The 21,212-nt window shown below is 37.2% G+C and overlaps 1 protein-coding gene across 2 annotated transcripts in view; it reads right to left on the bottom strand.

The window, feature by feature from the left end:
• The window catches only part of CAPN7 (calpain 7), a 36,766-nt gene extending 16,314 nt beyond the window's left edge, over window positions 1-20,452 (bottom strand). For both annotated transcript variants that reach the window (XM_061194692.1, XM_061194693.1), the window contains exons 1-10: window positions 20,259-20,452; window positions 17,884-17,992; window positions 14,043-14,200; window positions 12,466-12,533; window positions 10,267-10,467; window positions 8,426-8,512; window positions 4,470-4,596; window positions 3,586-3,671; window positions 2,242-2,335; window positions 224-370 (exon numbers count right to left, since the gene is read on the bottom strand). In XM_061194692.1, coding sequence (XP_061050675.1) covers window positions 224-370; window positions 2,242-2,335; window positions 3,586-3,671; window positions 4,470-4,596; window positions 8,426-8,512; window positions 10,267-10,467; window positions 12,466-12,533; window positions 14,043-14,200; window positions 17,884-17,992; window positions 20,259-20,360 — 1,179 coding nt within the window. In that variant the 5' untranslated portion in view covers window positions 20,361-20,452. The remainder of the gene's footprint in view (window positions 1-223; window positions 371-2,241; window positions 2,336-3,585; window positions 3,672-4,469; window positions 4,597-8,425; window positions 8,513-10,266; window positions 10,468-12,465; window positions 12,534-14,042; window positions 14,201-17,883; window positions 17,993-20,258) is intronic.
• Window positions 20,453-21,212: the final 760 nt, after the last annotated feature.

Raw genomic sequence — 21,212 nt, 5'->3', positions numbered from 1 at the left:
AGTAGACACATACACTCTAGGCTTTCCTGAACACCCAATCTATACAATGTGCAAATAACCTTACAAAAGAAAATATGTACTCCCATGATAAGGTGATTGATCAACATTTTTCAGGGGCTGATAATGTTTTCATTTAAACCAAATATATCATCTATAATCTTTCGAACTTAAAATAGTCATATCAGATAGCAAAAGTCTGTGCCTGGATCATCTTACTACTTACTGAATTGGATCCTGGGAAATCATATCCTCCCATGACTTTCATGTATGCTTTTTCTATGAGAGAAACCCATAATTCACTTTTGTTGTTAGAATAAGAACAGAGCAATTCTCCCTTATGATCCACAGGTAACTGGTCATCAATTATCACCTGGAGAAAGAGAACATTAATTTCCTTAGGTGGTACAAAATATCTTAAAATCCTTTCTATCAAAAAACCTCCACACCTTTCATACTGATAAAATAAAAGGCATGCTATGCCTATTGTTAAAGGTAATGATAGTTTCATATTTCTAGAATCTGATCAATTATAAAATGTTTTGTGATGTCTTTCTTCAGGTTGACAAGTTAATCTCCCTGTCAGGTATTAACTTTGAGCCAACTGGTTGGTTAAATGTTATGGATCTACCAGCAAAATTGTTAGAAATTCTAGAAATGTATACTATATCTAAAATAATTACAAAAGGGCTTCTCACTATTAAGCTAAATAACAATATTAACCTAAACCTGCAGAAAGATTCATGCTGTGTTTAGTTGTAAAATGTTATGGCTAAAAAATACATTTAAATAGTACAGAAATATAGAAGTAATCGCCACAAAGATACGGCTTCTAATTCACATTATAGAGTGATTTGGGAAACAAGAGGATAAGAATTTTGATCTAATATTAACAGAAGAACTATGCAACTGCATTTTGAAAGACTCTTTAAACACGAGGTTATCTAAAAATTATAGTTCAGAAAAACCACATCCTCAATAATTTTGTTTAGTTTTTAAGAAATCAGCTAGAGCAGTGGTTCTGAAAGGGTGTCCTCAGACAACAGTATCATCATCATCGCCTAGGAACCTGTCAGATATGCAAATTCTAGCCCCCTCCGCAGACCTACTGAATCAGACACTTTAGGGATGGGGCCCAGCAATCTTTTTTAACAAGCTCTCCAGGTGATCCTGTGCACAATACAGTTTGATTATCATTCAACTACAGAGCAACTTCTCAGCTTCTCACACGGGAATCACTAGGGGATCTTGTTTAAATGCATGTTCTGATTCAGCAAGTCCAGGATGAGGCCTAAATTCTGCAATTCTAACAAATTCCCAGGTGATGCTAATGTTGATCCCTGGACTTCCATGAGTCGACAGGAGCTAGAGAATCCTAACAACACAAGGCCCTTACAACATGGTTCGGAATCCTTAAAGAAGTTAAAGATGTGAAATGTATTATTTTATTTATTTATTTATTTATTAAATTTATTTTTGGCTGCGTTGGGTCTCCATTGTTGCGCGTGGGCTTTCTCTAGTTGCGGCGAGCGGGGGCTACTCTTGTTGCGGTGCATGGGCTTCTCATCGCCGTGGCTCCTCTTGTTGTGGAGCACGGGCTCTAGGTGTGCGGGCTTCAGTAGTTGTGGCACACAGGCTCAGTAGTTGTGGCTCGCGGGCTTTAAAGCACAGGCTCAGTAGTTGTGGCACAGGGGCCCAGCTGCTCCACAGAATGTGGGATCTTCCCGGACCAGGGATCGAACCTGTGTCCCCTGCACTGGCAGGCGGATTCTTAACCACTGCGCCACCAGGGAAGTCCCAAGATGTGCAATTAAAAACTACGTATATATTTCACAAAGGAAAACAATATTAAAGGTATCTTACATCTCAATTTATGACTGTACACTTAAATTGTTCTGACCTAACAGACTTAGTATGTCTGATATCCTTTTAATCAAAAAGATAATTAACAACAATCAGATTAAAATTCATTTTAAGCATTAGCAATCATTAGCTCAATGTCACTTCTGGAAACTTTCTATAAATTTTCCCAAACCCATTTTTTAAAAGACTTTATGCTTGTCATGATTTTTATTTTTAATTATTACTGATGATCTTACTGTAGAAATATGTATAATATCACAGAGTCAAAATCAACTAAACTTGACTTTTAAAATGTTTATACAAATAACATTTCTTAATGATTCTACTCAAGAGCCAAAGGTGGGGAAGAGAGAAGGGGCCGATATGGGGAGAAACATTCACCTTTCTAGGGACACCATTGAGGTGAAGTTTTACCATATACTTTCCACATGGGTTGTACTCTGGCTCACCATCCTTATTCTGAGGGTAAATTATGCTTTAATAAGGAAAAGAAATAGTGAAATACCAACATTAATATTCAATATAAACTACTATGCAGAATATTACATTTTATTTAAACATATGCTATTGTCTTAGAGATTTTATGAAAATAAACATAAGAATATTTGTCTATAATAGGCCTGTAATAGAAAAAGAATTTTACCCTAGTCAAAGTGCTTATTCAATATAAATAAATGAAGAAAATATCTTATGCAATCATACAGCAGAGTATACATTTTACAATATTCTGAAAAATGCTCAGTTTTTAATTATATACTATAATAAATTTTCTATTAAGTGGATATATTTTAAGCCAGTTAAAATAATCTACTTTTGTCCCCAAGACATAAAGAGAAGACCATTTCAATTAACCACAACTAAGGAAATCATAACTCTGACAGAGATAAAGTTAGCAGAACTCCGATAAAGTACACAAAATTATCTAGTAAGAAACCTGTAGAAACTATCAGTATCAATTTTCTTTCACAAACTGCACATTATTTACTTACATGGTCTGTTTATCCAATGGCAAATGGCTTGAAACTAAGGTCTGTATCTAATTCATCTTTGTACTTTCAGGACTTAACAAAAACCACTCGGGAAGAGTTGTACAAAAATTATAATGCTTAATTTTTACAATGAATAATTTTAAGGTAATAAAACTTTTAAAAATTGAAAGAAAAAGCATTTCCCAGTACCATTTCAGTACATTCTAAAGCAGTTCTAGCCAACAAAAATGTTATTTTATATTTCATACATTATATTTTAAAGTCTTATTTAACCCAATATACCAAAAACATTGATTTCAATAAATAATAAATATAAAAATTCGAGATATTTTCCAAGAGACATTTTTTGGCACTAAGTTTTCAAAATCTGATCCATTTTACACTTATAGCCTATCTGAATTCAGACTAGCCCATTTCAAGTATGTAATATCCACATATGGCTTATGGCTACTATACAGTACAGTGCAATTATAAATATGATTTTAATTTGACCGATTTCATTTATTTCAAAACATATTTATTTCATTTATATTATTCTAACTATACGTGCATATGTTCTTAGACTGTCTTAGCAAATCTTTCCACACTCACAAACCATCTGCTTGACACACAAGGGCCCTAATATTCTAAGTGATATGCCCTCCTCACTTTCTGTGCAGATAAAGCCCAAGCTTTTAATTTCTAGTTAAGAGACAATCCTATGAAAAGGGCTAAAGGGACAAATATAAAATTTTACCTGGTAATCAACTTCTTATTAAATCGTCTTTCATAAGCTGCACTGATAGCCAGTGATGCCACAAACGAACAATCTGATACTATTGTCTGTTAATAAGAATTTATTAATACATTCATTTATTCATGCAATTTCAACATTACCACAATATTTAAGCATTGCATCTAGAGCCTAACTTTTTACACTAAATATCTTCACTGTTGCTTGAACAGGAAAATAATAAATAGAAATGCCATAGCGCCAACTAACACATATTTTGTTCCAACAAATCCTAGGAAAAACAAAGTATTTCAATTAAGTTAATTTAGAATAATTAAATATGGATGAAGCATTCCTACATGGATAAAAAGCATACTCAACTGAATCACACTCTTTTTAATGACAAAAAATTATGGGCATTTTTAAAAAGTTGGTTTACTATAATATGACCAATTAAAATGAATATGCACATCAAAAGATTTGAATCATAGTATTTCAGGACCATTATTTTTATACTCATGTGGAAAACATCTGTGACTTCAATGCTCAAATGTCATTAATAAAGTTTACAATAAAGTCACAGAGTTGTTCTACCACTGAAGTGTTTTAAATAAGCCCAATACCTTTCTATCTTTCATATCTATTCTCTTATCAAAGGTGAAATTCAGATTCTCAACTTTCTCATCCACAAGCACATATCAATAAATAGGATGTATATAAAAATCTGTAATTGTTCAACAGTTACATCTCAGTATGTCTAAGTCAAAGTATGCAGGATGAATAATTTTTCCAATTATACTAATGCACCTAAATATATAATAAAAATCTAAGAAAAAAAGGCAAATGCATATTCAAATTACTTTAAAATGTTGGCTTTTCATATAAAATTATACAAAATAGAAGTTTACCTGCTTTATGCTGAAACTAGACACAGTATAAATCATTGTAGGATTGTTGGTGAGGTCTTCTGGTCGTACCCATTTAGAAAATGTAGCTTTTTGTTTAGGTGATAATGGTAGCTTGCCACATCTATCACTGAGGTGATAACAAAAATTAAATAATAATAATAACGATAAAATTAATCTTAAAAGATGACTCAAAAGCAAAATTAAATTTCCTAGAGAATTTTTTTTGGTATAGTGATCACAGCTAAACTATATAATCCTAAAAAAACCCTCTGGTCAAATTTGGCTCTTTACACTTAACCTTGAATCCAATCTGATTATCCTCTTCAATTAAAAAAAAATGTACATAGAAAACTGAAAACAGAAGAGCAACCTAAACTCTTCTATATTTATTTTAAGAATATACTTTAAGAGTTTAATTTAGCATGGTTATATTCAAGAAATTCAGTTTCAGTAAAATGGAGCCATCAACAACAATACAATCTGATTCATTCAAAAGGACCGGGGAAGCTACAGATCTTTATGCTGGCTCTGGACAAACTTTTCTCTGCAAGGCTAATAATGAGAGTATCTAATTACTGAGTAATAAACATGTGCCAGGCATCACACAAAAGTATTTTACATACATTATTCATTTAATCTTCAAAACAATTCTATTAAAGCAAATTTTCTGGAAAAAGCTTTAAGTGATTAAATAACTTGCAATGTCGTAGAGCTAAGAAGTAGAAGAAAGGGTATGTGAATCCAGGTCTCTGGTGCCAAATCCACCATCTTACCCATTACCCTCTACTCACACTGTGTAAGGAATATACTGTGTAATATTTCTGTAACATTGACGTACAGCACAAAATTTTAAAAATCTACCTTTCTTCAAACTGCTTCTAGAGCAAGGGCAACAAATCTTTGGGTTTCAAAAGATTTCCAGGATAATATAAGTTGTATGATATGCAAACTGAAAAAATATAACTTTTTTTTAAAAAAAGACTGTTGATAGACACTAGGAAAGAGAGAGTTTTGTGGTCAGATGGGATCTGAAAACTCCTCGTTAAAGTATTGGTTTTTCTCATTGGAAGGACATCTCTAAACCTTTAATAAGCCAATGTTTACTGGAATTCTCTTAGAGCAGAATATGGTATATAACACTTCTCAAACTTTTTTGATGATCATCTCATACGTCTCATAGAACCGCTGGTGTTCTAGGCAACATTTTGGCACCTGTGTAATATCAGGACCTGACTAAACAGACAGTGAGTTGGGTGAATTGAGAAGAATTTAAAGACAGCTATCATAAAACTTTTAGGAGAAAAAATAAGGCTGAGTCAAATCTAACCTGCCATATAAACCAGAATTCAGTAAATCCAAGACTCCTTAATATCTGTTCTCTCAAGTCACCACTAAATTAACAAATTCAATGTTTATTTCTTAGAACTTTAAAAATATTTAAAATATTTTATAAACATAATGTTTATTATAATACATGACCAGAAAAGAAAAAAATTTAGTCACCCAATCTTTCTAACCAAAGATTCATACACTGGGGAGCTTTTAGCCATCAGTCTGCTATCTCTGAATTTTAAAATGTTTACTGTTACTTTTTCTTCCGATTATTCTTACTGTAAAATAATCCAGAAAACAAGAAAGGAAAAATCTTGCCAGTTAGAGCATTTAATTTTACTTGATTTTTCTTAAAATTTAATTAACTCAGTAAGTATTCACTGAGCACCTGCCACATGCCAGACACTGTGCAGGTCACACATTCTCTGTCCTCATGCAGCTTATGGTCCCATGTGGAGGACAAGCACAGAGCAAGGGGTCACACACACAATGTAAAATCCCAACTCTGACAAGTGCCATGCCTAAACTAAGGGAGTTGGTACAGTTATATTTTTCTGTTTCCATTACATTGTAAGCATTTTCCCATGTTACTTAATTTCTTGAAAACTTGATTGTTCATGATTGTACAAAATTCTTCTTAGGGACATTCTGTTGTATGAGCACTAAAAATATGATTTATCTTAATCTGTTACACAAAGACTGGAACTACTTATAAACAGAAGTTTATATCTCTACTTCGATATAACCATTTAAGAGCATTCTAGAATAACTGATTCACATTTTCATAATTATAATAATATTGATGAATATCTTTTATATAAATCTTCGACTAGACCTGTAAGTATTTTTTAGAATTGGTTTCTTGAACTAAAATCACTGATCACAGGGGTATAAACATTTTTAAAGTATTTGAAATGTATAGCCAAATTATGTAATATAACTTAGTATTTAACAAAATAATTATGTTCTAATAGTTAATCCTTATTATATAGTGCTTGCTACAGAACAAGCACCATTGTAAGTGCTTTATATTTTATTAACTCATTTAACCATCAGAGTAACACCATGAGGTGGATTCTATTATTATTTTAAAATCTGAGACAGATTAAAAAACTTGCAGTGGAGAGCGTGCGTCTGGATTCTGTGCCCTTAACGTCAGTGCTATAAGCTTCTTAGATATAAACATTTCCTAGATCCAAATCAGTCACTAGCATCACATGGGTGCCTGAGGAAAACGTTATGCTGATAACTTACTGACTTTGAGATGTTTAACTTCTGCCCATCCAAGAACAGCAAAACACTAGAAATGAGAGAGCAGCTCTTTTGTTCTTTATAGTCTTTATATATTCTGTACACAATAAGCATTCAACTCTCTGATGCTTTCTGATAATAAATACAATATAACATGCTCACTGCAGAAATTTTGAAAAATAAAAATGTTTTAAAAAGTAAATCACCTAATTTTGCTGCTTAGAGATAACCACTGTAAACATTTTGATGTATAACTTAACATCATGTTTTTCTATATATCTATAAACACAAGAAAAGAAAAATAAAATCTGGATGTTATATATAATTTTCTATCTTTTAAAATTCATATATCGCAAGCGTTTTCCCTATATTCTTTGGACTTATTTTTTGTGGAGAGCATAATATGTAATATAATAATATGGACATGCCATTATTTAATCACTCCCATATCGCTGGATACCAACTTTGTTTCAATAATTTTCTGCTGTAACAGACACTTTGGTAAATGCTCTTATTATATACATCTTTGACCGAATTTTAGTTTCCTTGGGAAGGCTAGAAGCTGGGAGTCCTGAAACAAACAATGGTTTTAAGGTTCTTGACATAAGCTGCCACTGTCCTGGCAGGCTGTGCTAACACTTTCATAATGAATCCTCTTCTTTTTTTTTTGAAAGAGTTTCACTTAATTTTTATTTATTTATTATTTATGGCTGTGTTGGGTCTTCGTTTCTGTGCGAGGGCTTTCTCCAGTTGTGGCAAGCGGGGGCCACTCTTCATCGCGGTGCGCGGGCCTCTCACTATCGCGGCCTCTCTTGTTGCGGAGCACAGGCTCCAGACGCGCAGGCTCAGTAGTTGTGGCTCACGGGCCCAGTTGCTCCGCGGCATGTGGAATCTTCCCAGACCAGGGCTCGAACCCGTGTTCCCTGCATTAGCAGGCAGATTCTTAACCACTGCGCCACCAGGGAAGCCCCTGAATCCTCTTCTTGAATTGGATCTTCTTAGTAAACAACAACCCTGTCATTCTATTCCACCTTCCCATTCAACGTCTCTGCTGACTTGCCTTTCTGCTGTGATCCAACACCAACTGGGCAAATATTTACCCACTACTTACCTTGTGCCAGGTACCGCGTCAGACACTATGAGTATAACCTTAGGCAAAAAGAAGCGCACGCCCCGTCACCAGGGAAGGGTAGGAGGCACTCTCGCGATGCTGCCACACCTCCTTCCCACAGCCATACCTCTTTCCCAATCGAATTTTTTTATTACGCATTTTAAGTTCAAGGCTATGGATTTAATTGGACTTCAGAGGATGGGAAAAGTACTGAAAAATCAAAATAATTTTGAAAGTAAACATTGCAGTAGTGCTTACTTACCAGAAAGGCATTGGGTAAGCAAAACGTTCCCTCAGATCAATGTTCATGAAAGGAACATATTCTATACCATTTATTTTTGACGTTGTCCTATAAAGTACAAGAAAAAAATCTAAAGTAGATGTTCAAGTCTACCTTAATTACCAATTTTATTTAAACTTCTTAAAATTTAAATGACAAGGTATGGTGCTGTAATAAAATTAAACTCACCACCTCATGTAATGTTGATAACTTTATTTGAACAAAATTTTCACGAAATAGTTGAATACCAGAAAATAACTAATCCAATTCAATTCAATCAGAGTTATTCTTTTAAGACTAACATCCTTTACAACAAAACAACTGTCTCAAGATAGGGCTACACTAGAGGTACTGAAAGTGTCACCAGGACACAAAGCAAATTGTTTCCTAAGCCCAAAGAGAGAAAGCAATTGCTTAGCTATTTGGGGATTTAAAAAACATAACATTTACAATTCTGGGAAATATGTTCTTTATATTTCCTGGTTATGAGGCTAAGGAATGGGTAGTGAAGAAGGTAGTGGCACAGATAACAGTTATGGCCTCTTGACAAATTTAAGAAATGTCACTTGTAGTAGTTTTGCATGTTCTCTTCCTGTTTTGTTTATATGTTTACTTGCATATATTAGCTATTTCCTTCTGTTTCTTTCCCTCCTTTCCTTTAGAAGGAGTTGCAGGGTAACTTCACAATTTAGTCTCTAGGTAACAATATACAATGAGACAATGACTGAATTGGAGGACTAATTAATACAGCGGGTGATGAACATAACATCTATGTATCCTCATCTTGAGATGGTGAGAGCTCTTCACTTGTATGAAGGACAGCTGCATCTTGTTAGGTAGAAACACAGAGCTGTTCTGTAGTAGTGCGGAATTTCAAACGTGTGCAGAAGGGAGCATGTGGACGCTCAGTAGCCAAAGTGTTGGACTGTTACTAACTTGTCTCTCAGGTCCAAAACCACTCTTTTTGTCCTCCTTTGTGTTGTGCTTGTTCATATGCATTTTTTCTAGGCAAAGAGAGCCAGATTAGTAGGAGTAGAATTAAAATCTTTAGCAGGAAGAGAGAAAAATGCCCTCAGGTGGCTGCTAAAGAGGAAGGAGCCCTTCTAGCGCAACTTCAGCAAACTAGAAAGAGCAACTTCATGACGCGCGCAGCTCTAAGCAGGCTGATCTCCTTCAAAGCCCAAGTGAAGAGCAGCTGCACCGGCTCAGAAAGCGATCAAGGATTTCCACAGCCTGTTCTTTAGTATTTTTAATATCCCCTGAGGCTGCTTCCAGACACTGAGCTGGCTTCCCAGCCCAGGTGTTGGCAAACTTTTTCTGTAAAGGGTCAGACAGTATCTAGTTTTGGCTTTGCAGTGAGGTCTCTGTCACACATTCTGGGTTTTTTTGTTTTCTTTTTTGCAACCCTTTAAAGAAATGTAAAAAAACCATTCATAGCTTAAGGCTGCCCTTTGCTGACTCTGGCCTAGACTGCTATTTCAAGGTAACAATTAGGGCTCTGGTCACAAGGTAGAAGAGATGATGAATGGTCTGCCATAGCTCTACTTTGCCCCATAACCTTTATTATTCAATTTTGAAGAATGCTAAGATTTTCAGAAAAAAAGTACATCTAGTGGAAATGAGAATACTAAAATATATTAGAAGAAATTTTAACCATTTCAAGTTGTGACTATGTGACAACATAATTTATAATTACATAATAACAGCATGACACATTATAACAAAGATGTGACTACGACTCAGCAAACCTAATGAGAGTAACATTACCTGCATTGATTATGTTAACAAAACTGTTCATTACAACCAATCATAAACTGATTTACCTGAGAACTTCTATTTCTTCTGCTGTGTATCTCTGTCCTTGTGCATCACATGACTGTGGACTTATAAATGGCTGAGGTCTTTCAAGGAAGGGATTAGTTCCTAGTGGAAAATGTGCTCTCACTGGAGGTGGCTTTGGTTTAATATTCGTTGCCTTGATTTTGCATGATGGCTTTGTTAAAGGCTCACTCAATGCTTCTGCTCTACAATAGAGAGAGGTACAGAAAAACCGTTCTAGTTTTTCTTCTCACATTTAAGCTTTCCAGAACGTAAAATTTACTTCAAGAACCAGTCAAGCATCCCTAATGTAAAATTAGTATATAAAATTCCTACATACTAGTCAACAGTTCACTACTTAAGCTACTCCCAAAGGTAAGTATTTTTGCAAACAACATTTTATTGACAACATTAACTGAGCACTTATTGCATGTCAGATCCTATGCAAAGTAAGGGGGATACAAGAATGTACGAAACACAAACCCTACTCTCAAGGTGCTCCTAGTGTTGTGGAGAGAGAGATAATTGCATCAAAAGTGAGATGTGAGGCTGGAAGTACTCTATGCAAGTGAATGCACAGTAGAAATTACTGACTTGATGGGAAGCGGGTGAGTCAGGGAACATTTTTCTAAATTGACATTTGAGCTGCAGAAGAATCCACCTGGGGAGGGAGGAAGGGCTCTAAGCAGAGAGAACAGCAAGAGCAAACGTGTAACAAGCTAAGGTAATTTCAAAAGAATGGACGGGGCCCCTGTGAACAGTACAAATGAGAGGCAGCAGGAGATGAGACCAGTGGCAGGGAATGGATCACAGAAGGCCTCACATGGTATTTAAGGGAATTTAGATTTTATTCTGTCAAAGAACTAACAAGCTAAAAAACAGAAGTTCTTAATCTAAGGTCCTTATATGAGATTTAGGAGTCTTGTTAACACTCTGAAATTATATGCAAATAAAATGTTACGTTATCTTTTCCGTAGAGGGTGTCCATTCTTTAGAAGAGATCCTCAAAGGAGCCCATGACTGACCCATGCCCCTGCGCTGAGGATGCACTCGGAGAGTACTAGATGGGTTACCCACATAGGTAATAAAAGCCATCTATGATTCTGACTGGGGAAAGAAGTAAAAATGGAGAAGAAAGCTATGTGCCGAGTGCCCATAACTTCATGAATTTGGAGAAACAAACTAAATGTTAGCTGATGGTAATGAAAAGGAGGAATAACCGCTATACCTCAATAAAAAAGAAGGGCTGGGGGTAGCACAGCTACCTAGTCTGAGCCTCAAAAGGAGATATTTTATTAATTCGCGCTATAACTATAAATGCCATTCCACCCTTTTCCTTTGCCTATAATGCTTTGTCTATACAAGAGGTATAATTCTCTTGTGCAAATACATTCATTATTTCTCAACAAATATCTACTGAGCACATATTGTATGTCTGCCCTCTGCTAGGTGCTTGGTTTCAGCATTGAACAAAGACAAAATTCTCTGTCCTCAAAGAGCTTATATTTCAGGGACAGGGGTTAGAAGGGACACAGACATTGATAACAAATATGATAAATTGGTAAATTTCATATACCTTAGAAAACAGTAAGAGTTACAGGAAAGAATATTAGAACAGACAAAGCAGGATGAAAGTACTGGAGGAGATTAAATTTTAAACAGAATGGTGATGGCAGGCCTTACTGAAAAGTTGACATTTGAGCAAAGAGTTAAGGGAGCTACACTCATGTATAATTTGAGGTATCTGCATGGCTGGCTCACTCTCAGTTTCTCCATTTCTAGTAGTAGCTCTGGAAGGCTCTCTGGAAGTTCTCTCTTTGGAAGTCTGATATTAAACAACAGAAGGGAGTCTTCCATTTCAAATACCATAATCATTTTTGTTTTAGACACAGCAAAAACTAAATAAAATATTTCTTGACAGATTTGTTATTTTTTGAGTTTAAAGCAGGGATGAAGACACAGAGATGAATAAGATGCTCTCTGTTCCCCTAAGGAGTTCACCATCTAATGAGCCAAAATGACATGTAGAAAAAAGCAGCAGGGAACTAGAGAGGGGTAAATTCACTCAGAGGAAGAAGGCAACTTTGCTCTGGATCTCAGGTTTGTTACCACGAGCTCCACCGCACATTCAGATAAACCTGTCGCACTGAAGTAACACAGTATGCTGCCATCCACAGATAACAACTCGAGGGACCAAAACTCACCTGTCTAGTGCCTGTCGTGCCAACTGCTTCAGTTTGTTTTGCAGAGTTTTATCAGCGGTTTCATAAGACTTAAGAGAAAGAGAGACAGATGTTCCAAAGCATAATTATTAATTTGCCTGATCCATGATATTTCTAAGCAAAAAAAAAATTACAATGCACATTACGCTTCTTAAAATTATGAGAGAATAAACCAAGACACTTTATTTTTGTCCTTAAAGGTATCATTTAAATTGTGTTGAAAACTCGTCACTGAGGTAAACCCTAACACCACTTAATTCGGACAGGTGGTAAGTGAACACAACCGTATAATCACAGTGCCACAGGCCTGGCAGCAGGAACCCCAGAAGAGCAGGGCTACCGTACTAAGTGAAATAAGTCAGCAGGAGAAAGACAACCACCTTATGCCTTCATTCATATGTGGAGTCTAAAAGACAAAACAAATAAACAGACAAAATAAAACAAACTTACAGGTACAGAGAACAGATTAGTGGTTTCCAGAGGGGAAGGGGGTTGGGGGACGGGTGAAATGGGCGAAGGGGGTCAACTGTATGGGGATGGAAGGTAACCAGACTTGCGGTGGTGATCACTTTGCTGTGCATACAGATGTCGAATTATAATGCTGTACTGTGCACTGAAACTTACATAATTAAAAACAAAAAAACCCAGCACTTACCCGTAGTCTCAGGTACCTACAGAAATGAGGCTAGATAGTTCCTCTGAATAAAAGACCTTGGACAAAGAGCCGGCCCTCTGAACAATGCTGAGAACACCACTCTCTACCACGTCACATCCTCCTGTCAATGCGCTACTCTTACGCACTAGATGCCCCGGAGAGCTAACAGGCCCACCGGGCTCCTCGGGAAGAAGTAAAAACTGCTCAACATATAGACTCTACACTGCAAATTAATAAAGCTCTCCCAAACCACTAACTTATTTCTTAGTGTATGAAACTGAAAAAAAGGTGGAAGTTTTATTTTTTTCGTGATGAACCAAAGTTGTTTTTTCCCTTTTTTTTTTTAAATTGAAGTATTTACAATGTTGTGTTAGTTTCAGGTATACAGAACAGTGATTCAGTTAAACATATATATCTATTTTTTTTCAGATTCCTTCCCATGATAGGTTATTACAAGATATTGTGTATAGTTCCCTGTGCTATACAGTATGTCTTTGTTGTTTACCTATTTTAAATACAGTAGTGTGTATCTATTAATCCCAAACTCCTAATTTATCCCTCCCCCAGGAAGTTTATTTTAAATTCACAGATTGTGATGGTGAATTCTTTCTATAATAAGTTAATTTTAGTTATAGGGGTATAAAAAGGTAAAAAATGGTACCTATAATTTAAAAAACAATTGCCAAGGGACTCAATCTCAATACTGTCAAATTTTTAACAAGATGTTAAAGTCCATTATTAATTTTCTATTCTTCACTATCTTTTAATGAGGAGTAACTTAGTTACATGTATAATAACAGGATAATTTTTTTTCTTTAAGGAATTGTTAAGTAAAACTCACTAGTAAGGGGAGAAATTTCTTAGCATAATTCCACCAAACTTAACTTGTAGCTATTATACATACGGTTTTCAGACAGAGATCTACAGCTTCTGTATACAGTTCTATAGCATCTTCAACGTTCCCTTTTTCATCTTCGTCAAAAGCTTGTGTAACGAGGAAATGGGCACGCTCTAAGTCCAACTGATGTTTTGATTTCAAAGGATCCGCACTCTTTGACTGAACTAGGATAGGAAAAAAAGCCACATAGAAGAACTAGCATAGGAAGAAAGCCACATACCTATATATGTATCCAGGGAACAACATACCATTTTAATACATTCTTTACCAAAACTCTATAATCCTTCATTTAAAAAGCTTAGCAAGGTCAAAAAAAAATCCTTAGAAAAATTTCCCCTGAATTTCTCTCTGTCCCTACCAGCACTTTCTTCATTTAAAAAATAAAACATAGGAGTTCTCCCCACAAAAAACAAAACTGAAACTTGGAAAAGACTAAATCGAAAGAAACTCAATTATGTTTTAAGGTAATTTAAATTTTTATTCAGTATAGACAATAATTATATAATATACTAGGCCTTGATAATAAAATGCATGCTGTTTCCCATTCATCTGGGTCCAGAATAAGCTATATTTTTACTGCTCGTTGAAATAAGTGCTTCTGTTTGTTTTTAATATAAAGATATGTATCCATAAGAGACCTGCATCTAGAATATATAAAGATCTCTTACAACTCAACAATAAAAGGACAAACCCAATTTAAAATGGGTGTGATGATTATGTCATCAACTTGTGTCAACTTGACTGGATCACAGGTTACCCAGCTATTTGGCTAAACAAGATTTCTGGGTAGCCTGTGAGGATGTTTCTGAATGAAAGTAGCATTTGCATTGACACTGAAAGCAGACTGCCCTCCCCAGTGTGGGCAGGCATCATCTAATCCACTGTGGGCCTGAACAGAACAAAAGGCAGAGGGGGAGAATCTGCCCTCACTGCAGGACTGCTTGAGCTGACACATTGGTCTTCTCCTGACCTCGGACTGGAACTCACACCATCAGGTGCCCTGCTTCTCAGGCCTTTGGACTTGGACTGAACCACACCACTGGCTTTCCTGAGTCTCTAGCTTGCAGAGACTGCAAACAGTGGGACTTCTTAGTCTCCATAATTGCATGAGCCAATTCCTCATAATAAATCTCTTTATGTCCATCCTACTGGTTCTATTTCTCTGGAGAACCCTGACTTATATCATGGGCAAAGGATCTGTATAGCCATTTCTCCAAAGCAGATATTCAATGGCCAAATGGCACATGAAAAGATGCTCAACATCATTTGCCAATAGGGAAGTGCATATCAAAACCACAATAAGATGCCATTTTATACCCACTAGGATGGCTAAAATAAAAAAAGACAGAAAATAACAAGTGTTGATAAGGATGTGAAGGAAATGGAACATTGCTGGTGGAAATGTAAAGTGGTATAGCTACTGTGGAAAACAGTTTAGCAGTTCCTCAAAAAGTTAGACATAAAGCTACCATATGACCTAGCAGTTCTACTTGTGGGTATATATCCAAGAGAACTGAAAACATATGTCCACACAAAAACTTAGACACAAGTGGTCATAACAGCATTACTAATAATAGACAAAAGGTGGAACCAAGCCAATGTCCACCAACTGATGAATGGATAAATAAAATGTGGTATATTAATACAATGGTGTATTAACCATAACAAGAAATGAAGCACTGATACATGCTACAAAATGGATAAACCCTGAAAACATTATGCTAAATAAAAGAAGCCAGACACAAAAGACCACATACTGATGACTCCATTTATATGAAATGTCCAGAATAGGCAAATCCATGGAGACAGAAAATAGATTAGTGGTTGCTAGGGCCTAGGGTGTGGAATGGAGAGTGACTGCTAATGACTAAGAGGTTTCTTTAAGGGTGACAAATATGTTCTGAAGTTAGAGGTGATGGTTGCACAACTCTGGGAATACACTAAAAACCACTGAACTGTACACTGTAAAAAGTTGAATGTTATGGTATGTGAATTACATCTCAATAAAACTTTTTAAAAAAAGTTTTAAATTTTGTTTGTCTCAAAATTGTGTCTGATCTTTTAAAAACTGTAACCCTCGGTAACACCTCTCTAAAGTATGTATTAATCCCATTTATTAAATGAATGTTAAAATATTTAGCTCAAGGCTTTTCAGCCTTGGCACTACTGACATTTTCGACTGGATAATTCTTTGCTGTGGGCGGTGCTATGCATTATAGGATTTTCCCTGCAGCACCATCCCTGCCCTCTACCCAACCAGATGCTAGTAGTATACTGCATCCCTACCCTGGCATAAACACCAAACACCTCTCCAAACATTGCCAAATGTCTCCTGAGGGGCAAAACCGATTCTAATTGAGAATAACTATCTAGCCTAAGGTTTCACAGCTACAATGGAAGGGTAGGGACTCAACTTAGATCTTTCAATTCCAAGTCTTGAGTTTCTTATACTACACTGGTGAATTTCAAACTGGGTTACCTTTCCCCAACCCTAAAGTCAAGCCATCTCTCAAAGTCTCTTGACTGTCAGCAGACTTTATCTGTTTTAAAAATTGGGATTCTGAACAAGATTTTTATTTGATAAAGGACTCTCCTGCTTGAAATAATCATTAAGTAAACCATTTAATTCTCTACAGATTACATGCCATTTATTGAACAAAATAGGTCGAAAAACCGGTAAAACATTTAATGTATATTATGCTTTAAAAATCCCTTTTGAACTTTACTTCTGTTTCACTGGCAAGTTTTCATTCTTCAAGAGATTAGGGCTGTCTCATTCTGTGCCTGAGTATCATACAAACATCACATTTATAAATTTAAAAACTTCATTTACTTAGCTGGGAAAATGAAGTGCCTCTGAATTCCATGGTATTTTGAATACATGAATCAGTATAACTTTGTATTAAGTGAGGCCCTGACACACAGGCAGTCCACTTTTCAATGCATGCAATTTCTGGGCACTGTCTTAAAGGAAAGTGCCATGTCTGTAAGGGGACTGTCATAACAAGAAATCCAACAATCAAAACTACTTTATCCTAACTATGAGATTGTAACTGCTCATATCTATTCAGAATGAGTGGTAGAAAGTAGCACAAAGTCCATCAGAGAATGCTGAATAAGACTCCTCTAGGCTTGTGGCCTTATTATACAGCCACAGAAAAAAAGGGGTTAAAAAGAGTCCTCAGTGACATGAATGCATTCCTAAAACAAAAAGTCAACAGATGATCATTTTCCTTCCTACCACGTGAACAGCAGATTTCGCCAGGAACCACTTACCTCTAACAGAACTGTGATCATTAAGCCTGTGAACTTGTTTCACAGCGTTTGCAAAAATAACTACAGGTTGTTCCAGGTCTCTGCTTACATGTCCCTTTTCCAAGATATGGTTTAAAACAAGAGTTTAGCTAAGGTCTTGAGGTTGAGGATATTGATATAGTAAAGACTGTGAACCCACCGTTGGAAGTCTTTAGACACTGAAGAGGAGGAGTCATTTAATTTTAATAGCAGGAGGGGGCATGTGACAGATGTTTAAAAGCAGATTTTAACAGGGTCCTAATACTGACTCTGCCAATGATACACTGTTCGAATGTAGACAGTTCATCTCTATCCTCTGGGAAATTAGGATATCAGACTATATCACCTCTAAGGTTCCTCTTCACAGATTTATCACTTATTTCCACATTATGATTTTCAAAGATGTGATTACCAAAGAAGAAATGAGCAGCAACCAAGTGAGGATCAAGAATCAAAGATGAAAACGAAAAGGAAAGAGAAACACAGGGGAAGAGTAAGATGTGATGGGACAGAAGAAAAAAAATAGTGACATGGTTAGTAGTCCTTTACCAACCTGCTGAATGTAAAGCCTGCACTCTTTCCAGATACTCATTTATTTTTTCTTGAATACGTTCTAGGCTTGATCCTGCCATCTCAGCATAAATTAAAGCTTGTGCAGCTTCCTAAAAATAAAAAAAAGAATTCAAAGGACTCTAACAGATCAATTACAATTTGAATTTTCTTTACCACTTTCTAACTATTGGTGTCTATGAATGACAAAACAAGAATGTCTTTATAATAGCAGTAGTTTTTTTCGTAAAGCAAATGAGTTATACATTCCTTTACTACTTTTTTTCAGTTCTCAATGCTCTCTTTCTCCTACTGTTGAAAATTTATGAAGTCAAATAGAAGGGGTTGATTATAAGTATTTTCTTAGAATAACTGTGATTTATATGTTCTCTGTTTTCCTTTTTCTTTGTGAAATAGGTCAGACTTGAAATTATATACTGTGAAAAGGTGAATTGAGTCTCGAAAGCATTAGAACAGATAATACCCGATACAATTAAATTAAATAGCAATAAAAGATTATAAGAAATTATAAAGGTTAAATATCTCACAGTGGAAAGAAAATCTTCTTCTCCACAGAAAATATTGTCAAAGGGGGACACATTTTAAGGCAGATTTCAGTTGTATGAAATAAACTTATTTTAATTAAGAAAACCCGGATCTGTCTTCCAGTTATTCCATGACTTCCTCAGCCAGTTAGGCTGTGCTCGCGAGGAAGCGCCTCCATTCTCGCCATCACCATTCCAGGAGGGTGACCAACGCTACCACACACAAGAACCACAGAGAGACTTTCCCAAGTACCACCACCTTCCCTGCCGTAATCTAAGCGTGTGCACTTCAAGGAACCTCACGCCTCGTTATCTGGATCCAAAGAAGCCATCTACTGAGCATCACTTTTTGAATCCAGTTACTGGAGCAGGAGTTGTTTCCCTGAACCTACAAAATCAGTAAGAAGAGTACAGTTTTGATCCAAATGGAAATTGGGGGTAGAAAAGATATGTTTTCCTTAGATTCTGCAATTCAGATATTTCAGGGGAGGAAAATATAACTGTGCATGTAAATATTAAAACTAATTTTTTAAATTGTTGGTATCAACTTTATTTTGCTCATTTTGTTTACACTTGAAAGTGATTAACAATTAAGGAATCCCTAATAGAACTGCATGAAGACAGAAAACACTAAATATCTGATACAGTTTACATAAATAGCTCCTAGAAACACAACCACTTTTCTGATTCTCTCAAGGAAAAGAAATTCTTCGTCACAACACGCGTGTCATCCTACAGCAAAACAAGAGGCACTGTACAGTACTTCCTTCCGCTTTAAAAAAGCTATTTTATATGGCACTATTTTTACCTATGAACATTTGTCAGTTATTTCACAAAACTAATAAAACACAGTTTTACTTTTAAAGAAATACCACCGTCATGAAATTGTCAAAAAAAAAAGGAGCCCAAAAAGAATGATTCTGAAACACACCCAAAGTCTCTAAATATAGATTATAAAATGAAGGCAATCAAATATTAATCTGAGAAAAGCAAACCACACATTATTGACAGCATATAGGTTTATGGAAAAAAATTACGACTACTGTATTATCAAATTCTTTCTAAAAGAAAAGATGACAATGTCAAGAGGATACAGCTACCTGCACGGGGAGCCGGAGGGGTGTGTTTGCAAATGCTCAGGATTGGGGAGCAGGGGTAGGCTGTGAGCTCCTACTCTGATTTAATATTTCTGGCCCCAGTAATTTACCCAAAAGAAATATCAAAGAAACGTGTAAAGCCTTAGCTATAAGGGTATTATGATGCTGAAGAACGATAATGAACATAAAATGGTCAGAAGAGTTTGTAAATAAACTATGGCACACCCACATAATGGAATACTATACATCTATCATTAACAAGTTTATACTATGAAACTTTAAAAAAATTCAAAATATTTTAAAAGTTCAAATGAAAAGAACAGATTTAAAAAAGTATAAACAGTCTGATCCAAGTTTGTTTTTTTAAAAAGGTGTGTACACACACATGCGTAGAAAACCAAAGATACGTAAATGTCAAATACTAGGATACGCGATGTTTTATTCTTTGATTGACTTTCTGCGTTCTTCCGTGAGCACTGTTTCCGTGTACATCCGTGACGGTGAGAAGCTGCGAGCTGACAGCCCAGCTCCGCCGCCGCCCTCCGGAGCGGTCACCTGGGGACTCGCCGGCCAGGACCGACCCCAAAGCGGCGACCAAGCCCGCCGCGGGCCGGACCCTGGGGCGGGGGCAGGCCTGACCCCTCAGCCCGGCCACCGCCCCGAGAGGGACAGCGGGACGGGGGACCGCCACGCCGAGCGCGCCCGTCCCTCGGCACCTGGACCCGTCCCCGGCCCACCTTGTAGTAAAACACGGCCTCCGAGTAGCGGCCCTGGTGGTCGCGCTGCACTGCCAGCCGCGCGAACTGCACCGCGTCCCGCTCCAGCGCCGCCGAGTCCATGGCTGCCCCGCGCCGAGGACCCCCGCCGACCGCCGCGCGCCCGGGGGCCGGGCGAGGACCCGGACCGCGCGGAAGGAGCGGTGGAGCTCACTTCCGGCGGCTGCGAGAGGACGCCGACCGGCCCCTCGGCAAAACTCCGACTCCTCGCCCACAGGCAGCCTCGCTCCGCGGCCGCCGCATTCCCCGTCCCACCCACCGGCCACACTGCGCAGGCGCAGCCGGGCCAGCGCAGGTGTTTCGGTAGCCTGGGCTGCGGGGCTCGCCGGAGGGTGCGGGAAGGCGCGGGCGGTGGGCAGGGCCCGGCCTGCGCGGTGCCGTGTGCACGTGACTGCCGGGGCGCCCGGGATTGGGCAGGCAAAAGAGGTGCCACGTCTGAGCGGCTGCCGGCTTCGCAGTCTGCCTGTCCGGGCAGTGACTGTGGAGCCTGTTGCCGGCCAGGCTGGAAGGAGGGGCGCATGCGTCTCCCGTAACATTTTTTCCCCTCTTGAGTGTAAAGAGAAGGTGAGCAGTGCTTCCCAACATCATCTGAGATGACTTTTTTTTTTTTAATTAGGGAAGTGAAGTAAGGATATACGATTCTTATGTGATACTTTTAAATAACATTTATATCCACAAGTTGAGTCTTAATTAACCCTGTATACATGCCCCAGGGTATGGTATTGATTGAATTGTCAACAAACAAGGTAATGCATTTTCCCGTGTACTTCTCCTTAGGTTAACTTAATGCTGTTGTAATTAAATACTCAATTAGGTGATTATTTGATTAATGTCTCTCTCTCTCCCTTAAAACTCTGAATTCAGAAATAATAAAAATAAACTAGTGAGAGGCTCCACAATACGGATAAAACTCAA

This window comes from Eubalaena glacialis, chromosome 6, assembly GCF_028564815.1.
Source record: "Eubalaena glacialis isolate mEubGla1 chromosome 6, mEubGla1.1.hap2.+ XY, whole genome shotgun sequence".
In the NCBI taxonomy this organism is placed as follows: Eukaryota; Metazoa; Chordata; class Mammalia; order Artiodactyla; family Balaenidae; genus Eubalaena; species Eubalaena glacialis.
This window is presented reverse-complemented; position numbering and strand designations above follow the sequence as displayed.